At 38.2% G+C, this 17,852-nt stretch overlaps 1 protein-coding gene across 3 annotated transcripts in view; it reads right to left on the bottom strand.

Annotated features, from left to right (window-relative positions):
- Positions 1 to 13,890: 13,890 nt before the first annotated feature.
- Positions 13,891 to 17,852, bottom strand: part of PKIA (cAMP-dependent protein kinase inhibitor alpha) — a 99,140-nt gene continuing 95,178 nt past the window's right edge. For all 3 annotated transcript variants that reach the window (XM_082601751.1, XM_082601749.1, XM_082601750.1), the window contains one exon: positions 13,891 to 17,757. In XM_082601751.1, the coding sequence (XP_082457877.1) occupies positions 17,678 to 17,757 (80 nt within the window). In that variant the 3' untranslated portion in view covers positions 13,891 to 17,677. The remainder of the gene's footprint in view (positions 17,758 to 17,852) is intronic.

Below are 17,852 nucleotides of genomic sequence, written 5' to 3' on the forward strand. Positions count from 1 at the left end.
CCAGGGAAGCCCGCATTTTGTTTCTAAATCAACAAAAAATACTTCTTTAGTATGTATGAATGATGTGTGAGTGTTATATCAATCATACAATTAATACTGTATGCTGGAAATAGGTATTTATTAAAGGTAGCTTTCATGATATATCTAACTAGAGGAAGAGGAGTCTCTTAGTCTAGAAACTGGGATAGGAGGAAAAGTCTGTAGATGAAAAGGGAGAATTTTTGGGGTAGTGTCTCATCTCTTTTTAGAGGACCTCATGAGTAATGGGAGGGCCTGGAGATCTTGGACTGAAGTTAACTAGATTGAAAATAAGAAACCTTCCTTTAATAAGCCAATTAATTTATACTCTCTCTGTTTTTCCTCACTTTGATTTCCTTGGTGTTTATCAGACTCTGCCTGGTCTCAGTTTTACCAAGGGGAACCAAGAGAAAGGAATTTTGTCTGCACTTAAATCAGAAGGCTAAAAGGAAGACAGCTCTCAGAGGTGCCAGTAAGAAATCAACATCATCAAATGATTGATCCTGTCCAATGATTCCCCCTGTCCTCCTAGTGTCAATCCCTGATGGCTTCGTGTTTTATTTCATTATGAGTACTTATGTTCCCTTCTACTATCTATTGACATTGTGAAACTGCAAAGGTAACAGTTGTAAGAAAAAGTTAGAGCTGAACTTGAACTGACCCTAAGACAGTCCTGAGGTAGTTTTCCTCTCTCTCTTTCCTCCCCACTCAAATTTTGCCCCTCAAAGTTTGACTTTCCTATAGTACACTAGGGTAAATGTTCTAAGTATTTCACTTGCTAGCATCCAACTGAACTGTTTTTTTTTAGTGTGGAAGCTTCACATGGTTGGAGATCATCCCTATAGTTAAACCATTGTATAGAAAGCATCCTGAAAGTACCTTTCATGTAGAAGGGACTTATTCATCTTTGTTCAATAAATAAGTGAATAAGTAGAACCTCTGTGCTATTAGATAGCACTCCCCATAAAGAAGCAAAAGCCATTTAACTATTCTCTCTGAGTTATCTAAGACTATAAATACATATTTCATAAAACAACACAACAACAATATTAGTAACTAATATTTATACTGAATTCCAGGCACTGTTTTATAAGGTGCCTTATATGTATTAACTAATTCCAACCTTTTAACATTCTTCTTATCTACTATTATTCAACATCCCTAAGAGATGCTATTATTACTTCCTTTTGCAGACAAGAAACTGATACCCAGAGTGGTTAAGGAAATTGGGCAAAATCATACATTTACTTAGTAAGAAGTCTAGGTTCTGGGTCCATGCTATTAAAATCAGTCTCTCCTTCATATATTTGCCAAGTGTTTCCTAAAATTGTCAGTCACTGGGAGTTCCACTGAATGGACAAATGAAAACTCAAGGTGCCTCTCTGATATTTGGGGAAGTTGTGAAATTTCTGACTTCAGGTGGTGGTGGCAGTTGGTATCCTCTACCACCTCTCCCATAGTTGGTAAATGACTCATTGGAAATTTGTAGAGATAGAGGTGAAAATTACTCTTGCCACCAGTGTCAGTTATGCATTCCTCCCCGTCACTTTTCCTTATGCCCCTCTCCCTCCCCAGGACCTAGGGCTTATCTCCATACTTCCAGCTAACTTTACATTGATCCTAGAAGCTTAGGTATGGAGCTCCTTTCCTGTTTTCTTTCTCCCACATGAAGTTAGGTAGTGGCTGAGGAGTGCAGAATGAGCTAGGCAGAGGGATTGAGGGAAAAAGCGGGGGTTGGGAGGATGGAAAATGGCAAGCAATTCATTAGGTACTCCTGAGGATTATAAGAATCGTGAAGTGATAAAACAGAGGAAAGTAGTGATAAGTGAGTAGGAGGAGAGGAATGTGGAGAGACAAAATGTAAGTGAAGAAGCTTAAGTGAGAAACTGGTGGAATGAGGCAGGTGGGCCGAGTAGGATGGAGTCAAAGAGGAAGACAGCTGTGTTAGGATATTGTCAGATTGAACCATGAAGGGAGGAACAGATGGTCATGTTTTCCTATTTTCAGCTGCAAATGCTGTCTTTGCAAAGTCAGACTCATTCAAAATATTCGTGTATGGGCTGGAAGCACAACAAGTCACTGTTCTGAGAGCAGGGAAAAAAACCAACACTGTGAAGCAATTGTGATTCCAACAAGTGGCAGGCTGAATACTGCTGGGTGTTTAACACATCTAGAAGTTGTTTACTCAGGATTCACTGTAGCATGGGACTCAAGGATGCAGTCCATTTTCATGTTTGCTCAAGTTGGCTGGAGTTAGGAAATGTCTTCATTAAGTATTTTTTTTCTTGATTAAACCAATGAGGGACCACCTGTGGAACACACAAAATTTGAATTTTCTTAGAAATGTGTTTTAAATCTCTCGAATCTGCAGAAAATAAATGACTAGGAAAACAAATGCTGTTTCCAAAGAATTGAATTTATAGGACCAGAGGTTGTGTGTAGTAATGAGAAGGGCTGGAGCAAAAGTTTGGGGAATGAAGTACCAAGGAAAAGGTTGTAAGCCTGTTGGGACTTAAGCCTGTTCAGTAGGAAATTGTAATCACTGTTACAGGCTTCACAAAGTTGCTGTCCATTTGATCCGTTGATGATCAGGGAGGTGAAACTCAGGTGAGAAAATAGGTGGATCATCCAGGAAAGGTGGGGAGAAGAGCAAATACCCAGTATCATGCAACTTAGAAGGGCTGAGCAGACACGGAGCCAGTGGTTCAGGACTGAATGGAAACTGGACCTGCATGGACCAGGGGATACAGTGGTTTGAAGGACCTGTGTTTTCTCGGGTAGAGATCCTCTAGAACAGGGGTCCCCAACCACCGCGCCGAGGACCGGTACTGGTCTGTGGCCAGGGCCGCACAGCAGGAGGTGAGCAGTGGGCAAGAAAGCGAAGCTTCATTTGCCACTCCCCATAACTCTCCATTGCTCGCATTACCACCTGAACTATCCCCTCCCCTTATCCCCACCCACCACCCCTCGCCGCCGCTATCCATGGAAAAATTGTCTTCCACCAAAATGGTCCCTGGTGCCAGAAGTGTTGGGGACTGCTGCTCTAGAAGACAGATGGGTTAGCACATGGTTTATTATTTCTGGGCTACAAGTTGACCTGACAAACTCTAGGCTAGAACCCTGCAGAAGAGCAAGCTGTATTAGGTGACGGTTCTATAAAAGCAGATGTGGATTCACCATTTATCAGTCTCGTGAGATGTAGCACTTTGGAGGGCATGGCAACTAGAAGGGAACCTGACTGGCGTTTCTCAGGTGTTGGAATGTTCCGATCCTTGATCTGGTTACCTGAGTGTGATCATTTAATAAAAATCCATAAAACTGCACACTTATGTGCACTTTTTTTTTTACTACTTAATTTTACTTCAACAAAATTAAAAGAATATTGATGCCTGTGCATTACCTTGCAATAAAATTAAAATCGAAGGAGATAGGGCCACATTCTTAATATGTTTTAAAAGTTTTCCAGGTGATTCTGACAAGAAGCCAGATTTGAGAATCACTGAGAAGGAACTATACACATATAGGCACACTCTATATCCCTATATCCCCAAAGTGCATCGTTTCTCTGCTTAATTCTTGGAAAGCAGAATAAGGTATATAATTTGTGATGTGCAATATGGTAGTCAGACCACTTGAAATGTAGCTAGACTGACTTGAGATACGTGTATAAAACAGACACTGGATTTTGAAGAATTGGCACCAAAACAAAATGAAAAAAGAATGTATCATTGATTTTTATATTGATTACATATTAATGGACATATTTTTAGATATACTGGGTTGTTTTACTGCTTTTTGTTTTAATTTGGCTACTAGAAAATGTTAAATTGCATGTCTGGCTTGTATTATTGTTCTATTAGACAGCTCTGGTATAGTTTGAAAAACATGGGAAATGTCAGAGAAGATAGACATAGGTTTCAGTCTTGGCTTTACAACACAAAAGCTGCATGGTCTTGGACAAGACACTTGACCTCTCTGAGCCTTATGTTGCTCACTTATAAGGAGATAGTATACTCATATTTCAGAGTAATTGTGAGAAATGGGGTTAATAGAATCAAGCATCCAATACATGTTTGGAACATGATAGCTATTATTACCCTGAGAGAAGATCGAGTCTTCTTCCCCCTTCCTATGGTGCTAAAAGACATTTTTTTTTCCTCACACTTGCACCACATGTTGTCAGCTGAGAGATACAGTGTCTATAGAAACTGAGGGGTACATCAGGGCATGAGTAGAAATCATGGATAAAGGACAGCAGCAGCTGCTTTGCCAGGCAGGAGTCTGTATGTACTGGGATGCACACATCTTTCCTGCTTCTCACTTTTCTTCTGACGTCTGTTTTTTTCAGCTGCTGGATTCTTAACCTTGGTATAAGTCCTTGTGTCTACTTTCATCTTGAAGGCCTTAGCTCACCTTTAAAAACTTAACTCTCACTTTCAAAATTCTTCTGTGTCTATGTTAGGCCCTTTGGCATGGACCCCAACTGTGTCTCAGGGTCTTTGTGCCTGAGACATGCCCCAGTGCCCACACTCTTCCCTATGATTGATCCCTTGGAGCTTGGTCTGCCAGCTGCTGAGGAGCTGTCAGAAACACCCATGAGTTCTCAGTGACTTTCATAATCTTCTGGGTCTTCCAGGTTCCCTTCCTTAGGGTCTCAGATTTCTACTCCTCCACCTCGCTTGGTGTCTCTCCTCAGAATGTGCTCTAGCTAATTTGGATAATTTTTAAAATATATGACCCCGTGTTTTCCTACCTCTGTACCTCAGTTTATGTCATTTTGTTTCCTATGTAGAATGTCTAATATCTCTTTCTTCAATGAATATATATATCAATAGGTGAATTCTAGCAAACATTTAGAGAAGAGCTAACGCCGATCCTTCTCAAACTCTTCCAAAAAATTGCAGAGGGAGAAACACTCCCAAATTCATTCTATGAAGCAAGCATCACCCTGATACCAAAATCAGAAAAATATATCACAAAAAAAGAAAATTATAGACCAATATCACTGATGAACATAGATGCAAAAGTCCTGAACAAAATACTAGCAAACAGAATCCAATAACACATTAAAAGAATCATACACCATGATCAAGTGGGATTTATCCCAGGGATGTAAGGATTCTTCAATACAAGCAAATCAATCAATGTGATACACCACATTAACAAATTAAGGAATGAAAACCATATGATCTTCTCAATAGATGCAAAAAAAAGCTTTTGACAATATTTAATACCCATTTATGATAAAAACTCCAGAAAACGGGCATAGAGGGAACCAACCTCAACATAATAAAGGCCATATATGACAAACCCACAGCAAGCATCATGCTCAATGGTGAAAAACTGAAAACATTTCCACTAGGACCAGGAATAAGAAAAGGATGTCCACTCTTGTTGCTCTTGTTCAACATAGTTTTGGAAGTCCTAACCGTGGCAATCAGAGAAGAAAAGGAAATAAAAGGAATCCAAATTGGAAAAGAAGAAGTAAAATTGTCACTGTTTGCAGATGACATGATACTATACATAGAAAATCCTAAAGATGCCACCAGAAAACTACTAAACTAAACAATGAATTTGGTAAGTTTGCAGGATACAAAATTAATGCACAGAAATCTCTGGCATTCCTATACACCAACAACGAAAAATCAGAAAGAGAAATTAAGGAAACAATCCCATTTACCATCTCAACAAAAAGAATAAAATACCTAGGAATAAACCCGCCTAAGGAGTCGAAAGAATTGTACTCAGAAAATTATAAAACACTGATGAAAGAAATCAAAGATGGTATAAACAGATGGAGAGATATACCATGTCCTTGGATTGGAAGAATTAATATTGTGAAAATGACTATACTACCCAAAGCAATCGACAGATTCAATGCAATACCTGTCAAACTGCCAATGGCATTCTTCACATAATTAAAACAAAATATTTTACACTTTGTATGGAAACACAAAAGGTCCCAAATGGCCAAAGCAATCTTGAGAAAGAAAAAGGGAGTTAGAGGAATCAGGCTCCCCGACTTCAAACTATACCACAAAGCTATGGTAATCAAGACAGTATGGTACTGGCACAAAAACAGAAATATAGATCAATGGAACAGGATAGGAAGCCCAGTGATAAAACCATGCACATATGGTCACCTAATCTTTGACAAAGGAGGCAAGAACATACAATGGAGAAAAGACAGCCTCTTCAATTAGTGGTGCTGGGAAAGCTGGACAGCTACATGTAAAAGAATGAAATTAGAACACTACCTAACATCATACACAAAAATAAACTCCAAATGGATTACAGACCTAAAGGTAAGACCAGACACTAAAACTCCTAGAGGAAAACATGGGAAAAACACTCTTTGACATAAACCACAGCAAGATCTTTTTTGACCCACCTCCTAGAGTAATGGAAATGAAAACAAAAATAAACAAATGGGAGTTCATTAAACCTAAAAGCGTTTGCACAGCAGAGGAAACCATAAACAAGACAAAAAGACAACACTCAGAATGGGAGAAAATATCTGCAAATGAAACAACAGACAGAGGATTAATCTCCAAAATATATAAACAGCTCATGGAGCTCAGTATCAAAAAAACAAACAATCCAATTAAAAAATGGGCAGAAGACCTAAATAGACATTTCAACAAGGAAGACATACAGATGACCAAGAGGCACATGAAAAGATGCTCAACATCACTAATTATTAGAGAAATGCTAATCAAAACTACAATGAAGGGCTTCCCTGGTGGCGCAGTGGTTGAGAGTCTGCCTACCGATGCAGGGGACATGGGTTCGTGTCCCGGTCTGGGAAGATCCCACATACTGTGGAGCAGCTGGGCCCGTGAGCCATGGCTGCTGAACCTGTGAGTCCAGAGCCTGTGCTCTGCAATGGGAGAGGCCACAGCAGTGAGAGGCCCGTGTACCACACACACAAAAAAACTATAATGACGTATTGCCTCACACTGGTCAGAATGGCCCTCATCAAAAAGTCTAGAAACAGTAAATGCTGGAAAGGGTGTGGTGAAAAGGGAACCTTCCTGCACTGTTGGTGGGAATTTAAATTGATGCAACCACTATGGAGAACAGTATGGAGGTTCATTTAAAAACTAAAAAAAGAACTACCATATGACCCAGCAATCCCACTATGGGGCATATACCCTGAGAAGACCATAATTCAAAAAGAGACATGTACCACAATGTTCAATGCAGCACTATTTACAATAGCCAGGACATGGAACCAACCTAAATGTCCAACGAGAGGTGAATGGATAAAGAAGATATGGCACATATATACAAAGGAATATTTCTCAGCCATAAAAAGAAACAAAATTGAGTTTTTTCTAGTGAGGTGGATGGACCTAGAGTCTGTCATACAGAGTGAAGTAAGTCAGAAAGAGAAAAACAAATACTGTATCTTAACGCATATATATGGAATCTAAAAAAAAAAAAAAAAAAAAAAAAAGGTACCGATGAACCTAGTTGCAGGGCAGGAATAAAGATGTAGACATAGAGAATGGACTTGAGGACATGGGGTGGGAGGGAGAAGTTGGAGCGAAGTGAGAGTAGCATCAACATATATACACTACTGAATGTAAAATAGCTAGCGGGAAGCAGCAGCATAGCACAGGGAGATCAGCTCGGTGCTTTGTGACCACCTAGAGGGGTGGGATAGGGAAGATGGGAAGGAGGCTCAAGAGGGAGGGTATATGGGGATATATGTATATGTATAGCTGATTCACTTTGGTGTACAACAGAAACTAACACAGCATTGTGAAGCAATTATACTCCAATAAAAATCTATTTAAAAAAAAATCATTCCAGTGTTCCCCATGATCTTTCCTATTGAGTGACATTTCTCCCCAAGAGTCTATATGGGATATTCCATATTCATCTATTATTGCTCCTTATACCTAGATATTTATTATAGATATGTATATACTTGTCTTACCATTACTATTATAAATGAATACACCTTAATAAACCTTAGGGTCCCATGTGGCCCTGTCTTTGTATGGAGCCACATTCAAAAGAAGTCTCATCCAAAAACCAGAAATAATTGAAAAGTATTCCCAATATTTACATGTATCTCTTTGAGAATATTAAAGAATATCTAATTAACAACCTATAAAAATGCTCTTTTCTGTCCACACTACATTGATACAGTTCTCTGTTTCTTCATTGAAGCCTCTTACTTGTCAAACCCCAAAAACTTGCTTTTGGAAACACAGTTTCATAGCTTTTTCTAATCCTCTTTCTAATTCTTAGCTCTTTATTATACAAATTGACTTAAAAATGCTAGCTTGATAATTTTTTTGTCTGCTTCAATCATTAACTGTTTTACCCCCCAACAAAGAACAATTGTGGTCCTGTTTCTTCATGAAAAAATTCTCCTTTTTCCTCTTATCACTCTAACCTGTGTCTAGATCTATTCTCCCACTTTTGTGTTACAAAGGCCTGGGAGTCAGCTGAGCAAAAAATAAATTCTTATTAGACAGTTGAATAGAAGAAAAGTTCCTTATAACAAGGAATGGAATGGAGTGGTGATGGGGAAGCCTGGGAATACTGATAGAAAAACTATGAGCACCATGATATATTTCAGTTTCTATTAGTCAAAGATTCTGTGGTCTTTTAAAAAAATTTTACTCCTTACTGCACCTAACACAGAGACTTAAACTTACTAAAAGCTCATTAAATATTTCCTAAATAAATGTGATGACTTACCAAATTTTATTTAGGACCATCTGGGAAAGCAGGTTCTGTTTAAGTTGTCACTCCCTCGCTAGAGCTATTTTTACATAACTTTTTGCTCTTAAAATTCACAGTTATGTATTGTTTTATGGATTTCAAAAAGCATGTGGGATAAAAGAAAACTTAGAAATTTAACGGGACAGTCATAATAGTCACGCCATCCTACTCAAGTCAAATGTGTAAAATGAATCATGGCAGCCAAAGTGCAAACATGTGTTCTGTTAAAAATTACCACACCATTACCTTGGCCATTCTTATTTCTTGGTTTCAGAGTCAAAAAAGTACATAATACTTCTTTAGTCCTGTTAGGTTTCCAGTGTTAATTTGATTACTACTATTTTTCTGTTTTTTTCAATTGATACAATATTTAGGAAAAAGAATTTAAGGTCAGATGTATCTGACCTTAAATTCTTTTATATATATATATATATATATATATATATATATATATATATATATATATATATAAGAATTTATATATATATATCAGAAAGAAATTATATATATATATATAATTATATATATATATCTTATATATATATAATAATATATATATATCAGCAAGAAACATGTTTTTATATACTCAAAGAAAGCATATATCAATGTTCTTAATTTGAGTATATAAAAACATGTTTCTTTTATTATTTCCCCATTTTTTTCTATGAAGTCCTGCTGTTGAAGTTCATCATATTCTTTTTAGAACTCCCATTTCTTTTTTTTTTTTTTTTTTTAAATTTTATTTTATTTTATTTTTTTGCTTTATAACAAATTTAATCAGTTATACATATACATATGTTTCCATATCCCCTCCCTTTTGCGTCTCCCTCCCACCCTCCCTATCCCACCCCTCCAGGCGGTCACAAAGTACCGAGCTGATCTCCCTGTGCTATGCGGCTGCTTCCCACTAGCTATCGACCTCACGTTTGGTATAGAACTCCCATTTCTTTAGGCTATTACTGTATATTAGAGTTCATTTCTGTAAAACATATTCTTAGAAACTCCAGTGTACCCTTGTTCAAGGCCCACAAACATCTCCCCAGAGATCTTCCTCTCTGGCTAATGTGTTACTTAGGCCAGGAGATTAAGATACAACCTCCTTTTTTGGCTAATAAAAATTCCAGCAAACTGAAGGGAATTCCTACTACAGAATGCCAATAAATACCTTTACCAAGGTCACTACTTAACTAAATGACATACTCTAACTTGCTCCTTTATTTCTATATTGTACTATTAAACAACTCATCTCCATTAAGTTGTATCAAATCTTCGTGTGTATGTGTGTAAATGTGCAGCATAGAGTTTGAGAATCAAATTTAAAAATAATTTATTGCACACACTAGGAAAAAAAGTGATAGAAATCAAGTGTTTATCTTCTGTAATGCAATATTATGTAGCTTTTACTATTTTCAAACATTAACTTTGTCTCTGAAATGCATTTTCCCCTAATAGATGTGTTTGTAAACCTCTCTTAACTATATTTTGAACTTCGGGGGGCAGACATTTATTTATTAATATTTGTTGAGTATCTAATAGACAACAAGGATACAAAGATAAATAAAGGAGGGCTGCTGCCCTCAAGGAACTCATATTCTAGTTGGAGAAATACACATGAAAACAAATTGCTATGGTCTAGTGAGATATGTTTGCAGACCAAGTGTTAGGGGAGCAAAGTATATAGAACAGTTAATTTCCTAGGATGGGGTTTGGGAATGGGGATGCAAGTCCAAAAGGCTCTATAAAAAAGGGTGAAGTGAGGCATAGCCTGAAATGATCAATGAGAATTTGCCAACAAGCATGAAGAAGGACATCTTAGGAACAGGAAAACAGCTACACAGAGCAAGGAGTTATATAAAAATAAAATATGGCACTTAAACCAAGAAGTGTTATCTGGCTAAATTTAAGGATTTTTTAAATTAGAGGAGTGAAACCATCAGACTTATGTGTTAGAAAGATACTTCTGATTGCAAGATGGATAGAAAGGGTGTCAGACAAGGTAGGCCATTGCTCAGACATTATATTAGATAAGAGATTTTTTTTTTATTATTATGATTTTTTTTTTTTTTTTTTTTTTTTTTTTTGCGGTACAAGGGCCTCTCACTGCTGTGGCCTCTCCCTTTGCAGAGCACAGGCTCCGGACGCGCAAGCTCAGTGGCCATGAACCATGGGCCCAGCCTCTCCGCGGCATGTGGGATCCTCCCAGACCGGGGCACGAACCCATGTCCCCTGCATCGGCAGGCAGACTCTCAGCCACTGTGCCACCAGGGAAGCCCCTATAAGAGATGATTTAAAGGGCTGAGTGTAGACAAAAGGAAGTGGGAAGTTTCAAGAAGTAGTTAAAATTAGAATTGATGGACTGAAAAAAATTGAAGGAAGAAGAGTTAAGAGGAGTCTGAGAATTTTGATTTAAGGTTGCTGAGGAACCAGTACTGCCATTATATGAGATCTGTAGCATATGAAGGAAAGCAAGTGTGGGAACGGTCTCATATACTGGATTTAGCATCTGAATGTTGAATTTTAAGACGCTTTTGGGAAATCCATGTTGAGGTATCCAATAGGTCAGGTGATTAGGAAAACCCCTGGGGCTTCCCAGGCCCAGGGTATGGGATTCATCATGGTAAATATGGTGATTGATGGTGTTGGAGTGGAAGAGCAGTGAAGAGTGGGATTGGAGAAGAGGAAACAGGATGGAATTCCAGGGAAGTAGTGGGGACATAGAGAAGGAAGAACTAGTCAAGCAGAGTGAGGAGTTGCCAGAGAGAAAAGGACAAAAGATAACTAACTAAATTTAAAACACCTGGGGAAAAAAAATGAAGGCAACGAAACATCTCAAAAATAAATAATAATAAAAAAAAATTCCACGGTAAGATTAAATGCCATACATAGGGTAGGCTAATAAAATATATATAAACTATCCATTATATTTCATCACTTGGATCAATATATTTATCTAGGTCTAATTCAGAGAATTAGAGTTTGACTGGGTACAAAGATGTTAAGTGTTTTTGCTTGTATGTGGCTGCTATTTCGAGGAACTGGTAATATCACTGACAGTCATCCCAGGGTATAATGAAACAGAGAACTCTAAAGCATCACAAGATAATCTTGCCCATCTCTGGATGTATGGGCCCTAGGTTAGTGCCTATACCTGTAACCACCACTCCTATGAAGAAATGAACACTGTAGGATCTGGGAATGTAGCAAAGAAACATTATGGGGAGAATGTGGTCAGAGAGAAAGGACACATACATATGTAATGGAAGATTTGAACCTGGAGTAGAAAACAGACTTTTTCTTGGTATATGTAGATTCCATCCTTAAGAAGGCTTTTATTATGCAACTATACTGTGCCACACTAATATCAATCAAAATTATAAAATCATTAACTTTGATTTTAGGTGAAGCTTGAGATCTCTGTAACATCATCACTTTTTAATTTCCACATTGGCCAGGGCTTCAGTGACAATTACGGAGAAACCAGGAGCTATTAAAGATGTCATTGGGGGTCTTCCCTGGTGGCGCAGTGGTTGAGAGTCCGCCTGCCGATGCAGGGGACACGGGTTCGTGCCCCGGTCCGGGAAGATCCCACATGCCGTGGAGCGGCTAGGCCCGTGAGCCATGGCCGCTGAGCCTGCGCTTCCAGAGCCTGTGCTCCGCAACGGCGCAACGGGAGAGGCCACAACAGTGAGAGGCCCGCGTACCGCAAATAAAAAATATAAAAAAATTAAAAAAAAAAAAAAGAAAGAAGAAGAAGCATGAAAACAGGGAGCATAGATTGTTATTTTGGGAAACAAGTAGTGAAGGAAAGAGGGGAACTTGAGAACTTGAGCACATTTGCGGAAAAGGGTAAAGTCAGTGAAGAGGAAAGGATAATTAACAGACCTCCTGTTAAGGTCAGAAAGAAAATGGTTTAAAAACCTCAGATGAAGGAGTAATCTTAGACAGGAAGAGGAAAACTTCCTCTGTCCCCAGGGACATGAAAAAAGTAGCTGTGCAGCACTTATGTCTAAACTGAGGTTGGAAAGAATGAATAAACATTGTTATGAACTTTTTACAGTCATTCAAAGGACAAGCAAAGAGGGATGGTTTGGTTGATTTTGATCGGACAGGAGTGTGAGAAAGACAAGAAAGCAAGGAAATTGAAAGCACTGAAGAGAAAGATTAACAGGGATTCCAGACTGAGAAGGGAGCTGCTGAGAAAATATCCATCTTGATATGGTCAGAAAGTAAATGTGGTGCAAATTCGAAAGATAATGGGTGATAGTCAGGTGGTTTTTTAATTTTGACTTTACAATGAGAGATGACCCGGACCCCAAATCCCTATATCCTGGACTAGACAGATGCAAAACTTTTACAAGAAGAGACACGAGAGGCTAATGCAAACTGGTCGCACTGTTTGCTAGTATTTTGTCCCAAATCCCTATGTAGTGTTTTATCCTCATGACCTGAGTAAGAAGAACTTAAAGATGTACATCCTTTTTTGCCTCTTTGGCTTAAGTCCTTCCCTGGATCCAGGCTGAGTGCTATTTGATGCTTGTTTTCTCCTGAGCCCTGCCTTGGTCTCTGCTTGGTCTTTACTGCCTGTATGTGGCAACAGTAACATTTTGAAAAGAGAGAAACACTAAGATAAAAAAGAGTTAAACTCTTTGCTCCTCTATTCTAAGATGTTATCCTTAATATAGTAAAACCCTGTGTGTCTGTGAGCACTCCTTTTTGTTGATTCGTTTTAAAGTTTTTCAGTGAACAGGTTGGGTGCATCAGGAAGCCTTGTACTTCTTCTAGATAAGTGGTTCTCAAGTTGTGGAGGTGAGGGTAGGAGGAAAAAAAAAAGATATGAAAGTATCCCAGGGAATGTTTCCAAGGGGAAGAGAGTGCTCATATCTCTGTGTGTGCAGGGGGAGGAGGGAGCATTGTAAAGACTTTTGGAGGGTACTGATAAACACCTGTCTTTCTTCTGACTGAAAATCACTGTCCTACAGGTGAGCAGGTAAGAAGACAGGAGTGACATTGGAGTTTACTATTTGAGAGGTGGGATGGCTCTGGTAGGTGATAAAGTCCAGGAAGTGGGCTACCAGGGTGGAACGGAAGTGAAAAGTTTTGGAGTAGAGGCCAGGAATAATGAGGCTGGAATGCTGGGTATGTCCACCACAGGGTGGCTGAGTTTTGGCTTTCTCCTTTATTACCTGCAACACTTTCCCGAGCATCAAGTACATAGTGTGTGTTCAATAAATACTCTTAATAGACTGTGTACATTTCAGAAAAATGTATTACTTTTAATATCAATTATGTGAGCATGCAACATTGCTAAATACAAAAGTCATACAAGCTCACAAATGACTTCAGAGACTGCCACTTGCAATTAAAGAACAATTTAGGCCCTATTAAGACATCATAAACATAGATCCGTTCCTGTTTTCACTTGATGACCATACATTTTCACCCTATTACTACTGGCTTCACTCAGAAACTCTATTGCCCGCTGTTACATTTCTTTACCCCTTAATGCTTCTCTGAAGAGAAACAGCCATTATCAATCATCTTCTAAAACGGTGTATTTCCACTGTGCCTGAGTAAGACTCAAGTGTTGGGCATTTACAGTACACAGCTCTGGGGATATTGCCTAAAAATTGGAGGCTGCCTGTCTATTATCTGTTGGAAAAACATTTCTATGAATTTATGATATCAATATGTCAGCATAGGATACTTACAATTGATTAAAGGTAAATTTGAAAAGTTTACACTTGTTGCAAATAAGTTGAAAGATGGAAAATTTCAATTTCTAGCTAATTAAACAAAATGAGTAGCATGGAGCATAAAAAGTCTGAACCATGCTAAGTTTACAGGCTCCATGCCAGAAAAATGTCTTCTGGGAAGTATAACACAAAAAAATAAGTTGAAATTAAATTTATTATTATTACTTTTCAGATAAAAGTGCTACTCACATCTGTGTCATTGCTCATCTAGGTAACCTTGAGAAAAACAATTGCCCTTTCTGGGACTCAGTTTCCTCCTCTAAAATATGGAGGCTGATCCAGTCCATCTCTAAAAGTTCCCTTCCAGATAAACATGCTCTGTAATTGGCTTCAACTTTAGGGCGCGTGCAGTAGAAAGCTCCCTGGAGACAGATAAACACAGTTTTACATTTTATTCATCATTTATTAGCTTTTCAAGCTTGTAAAAGTTATACCTTATTGAGCCTTAATTTCCTTATTTATGAAATGGAATAACGCTACCTCTTTAATGGAATTGTTTGAGGATTAAATGGGATAATATGTGCTGTGAAGTGAATAGCATAAAGTCAGTTGGTTAACAGGAATTCAATGTGTATTATCAAATCAGTGTCTTAGTTTTCTACTCTTTCCTCCTCTCCTTAAAAATTCAATTCCTTGTATGTTACTGACTTGCAAGTAAAAGATATTATGATAAAATTTGGAAGATACTATGGACTTTTGCTGAACAACATTTGTAGGATGTGAATGTTTTAGAAAGCTGATTTTTATTTTCTGGTTTGGGAATACCTCTGGATTTGAATATAGCAGACAAAGTAGCAGTAAGAGGTCAAAAATAATTCAAAAGCTCCATATGACTTCACAATTTAGCAACTATTATATATTCAAAGACAGGCATGATACCACATGCATTAATAATAGTATATCACACAGGAATATAAATCCTTCACATATACTCAGCACTAGTCCTAAACTTTACAAAATCACATGACATCAGTTTGGAATTCCACAATTTTAAGGATGAAGAGAACTTTACCTAGAATCACAAGAAAGCTATGAGGATAATAAATAAGAATATTAAAAAGTGATTGTATGGGTTGGATGTGCTAAATAGACTAGCAGAAATTGTCTAAAATAGCCCCAGGAACCTCTTTTCCCACTTGCGAGTCTATTAATAGACTAGTCTATTAATAGGTGGATTTGTTTGAACATTAACTGGACATTTTGGATCCTACTGGGTTAAGCAGAAGGAAATACTCAAAAATTTAATCTTTCCTATTGTCTCAAAGACTCACACTGTTAACATTTTTTCTAGTAATATGTGATTGAGGACGATGTGATACCCATGCCCTTATTCCACTCATTCAAAAAGTACTGTAAAGGGAGATGAGGGCAGAATTACCTTTCATCCTTTATGTAACTACAAAGGAGGGCTGAGTTCCTGGTATATCCGTATAGATTATCTGTTGAAATGCTGCTTAACCTACTTCACATGGGATTGTATCTAAGACCTCAAGGACAGTTAAGTGGGGTCTTTATTGCAAAGGGTCTTCCTGTTGCCTGCCATTTGTCCAGTAATTCATGAGCCATTGGCATATTACTGGTGCCTTATATATTACCACTGAGAAATGATTTCATAATACTGACCAGTGGGATTACACAGCTCATAGAAACTTTCCACATAAGAACCATGATGTCAAAACACAGCAGAGGCCACTAACAGTACTAATGAGGATTTTGTCAGCTTCTAATGATGATTATTATTGTATCAGAATGTAATTCACACTAATTATTAGTAAAAGTTTACAAACATTAGAAAGTGCATAATAACATTTGGATCTGATAGGGCTGAAAAAAGACATGAAAAACACAACACAAGGGCTTTACTTTTGTGATTGGTGTCCACATGATTGCAAGATCATTTTCTACATCTTTTGCTGCTCCGTGGAGATAAGTTGTCCTCCAAATTTTAATAGTATCATACAGCACTGTGATAAATTTGATTCCATAGAAGAAAATATTTCCCATGCTTAGTATTATCTTGTATTCTCTTTCCCACCTCCCCAATTCTCAGAAATCCTCATAATTGGAAATAAAAACATTCGTTGGAAAAAGTTCTCCACTTGGGAATAAGACAAAATTTGCAGTTTGAATTCTGGTCTGTGTAGACACCAAACAGACTGAATTCAGGTAATATTAACATTAATGGATATTTTCAAGTGCCTGTATAATAAGCAAAGGAGTCTTGATGAATCTGTTAGACTTAATTCATCAGCTGTGCATTAAGGGGAAAGATTAAGTTTTAAAAAATGTGTGTTCTGGGCTTCCCTGGTGGCACAGTGGTTGAGAGTCCGCCTGCCGATGCAGGGGACACAGGTTCGTGTCCCGCTCCGGGAAGATCCCGCATGCCGCGGAGCGGCTGAGCCCGTGAGCTATGGCCACTGAGCCTGCGTGTCCGGAGCCTGTGGTCCGCAATGGGAGGGGCCACAACAGTGAAAGGCCCGCATACCGCAAAAAAAAAAAAAAAAAAAAAAATGTGTGTTCTATCCTGTGCACACCACCGCACTATGGAGCAGAATTTTTAGGCAGCCCTTTTAAAAATGAGTAGTATAAAAATTCACAGTAACATACATCATTTTTGTTTTTCATAAGCAATCAAAGAAGGGGACAGTGCTGAGCATCTATATTGTATAATACAAAACAGTGTAAATAACACAGCAGGAACACACAGATACATAATGCTAAAAACAGTGCTTTCTGGATGGTTCTTTTACTGGGTGAATACTTAGGCCAGAGATATTTAAACTCTGGGGTTCAACCAACCCTTTGCGATTAGACACAATTAAATCCTCTGACATTGTGAGGGGCCAGATGCTACAGGAAGAATCATCATCTAGGTCGGTGCTACTCTCTACAAGCATTTAATCATATGGTCAAGTGAAAGGATCCGTACAAAAATGACATCCAAACACAAGCCACATGATTTCAACCATTGCTGATGCCAGAGGTAGAGAAAAGTCTGTCTGCAGCCACAGCCTCTGCCCCCATTTTTAACATAATGAGCAGGTTCCTGCAATGCAGCACAGCCATTTTCTTTTTCCCCTTTTCACTCTTGGAAATAAATGCATTCCAGCCAGGCCTGGAGATTTGAGACATTGTCAGCTGTTGATGAAGATCAAAGTGGGGTGTTAACTTTCAGATTTTGCTGCTTCTCCCTGGGCTTCCCCACTTTGTTCTGTCGAATTTCGCTGTGCATCTTCTTCACCTTCTGTTAGAGACAGAAAAAAGGATAAAGGCAAAATAAAAATGATTGCTTACATTTACTGACTCTCAGTATATCATATTGGAAATTTCAGAAATACT

The sequence above is a fragment of the Mesoplodon mirus genome, assembly GCF_964341445.2.
Source record: "Mesoplodon mirus genome assembly, chromosome: 16".
Classification (NCBI taxonomy): domain Eukaryota; kingdom Metazoa; phylum Chordata; class Mammalia; order Artiodactyla; family Ziphiidae; genus Mesoplodon; species Mesoplodon mirus.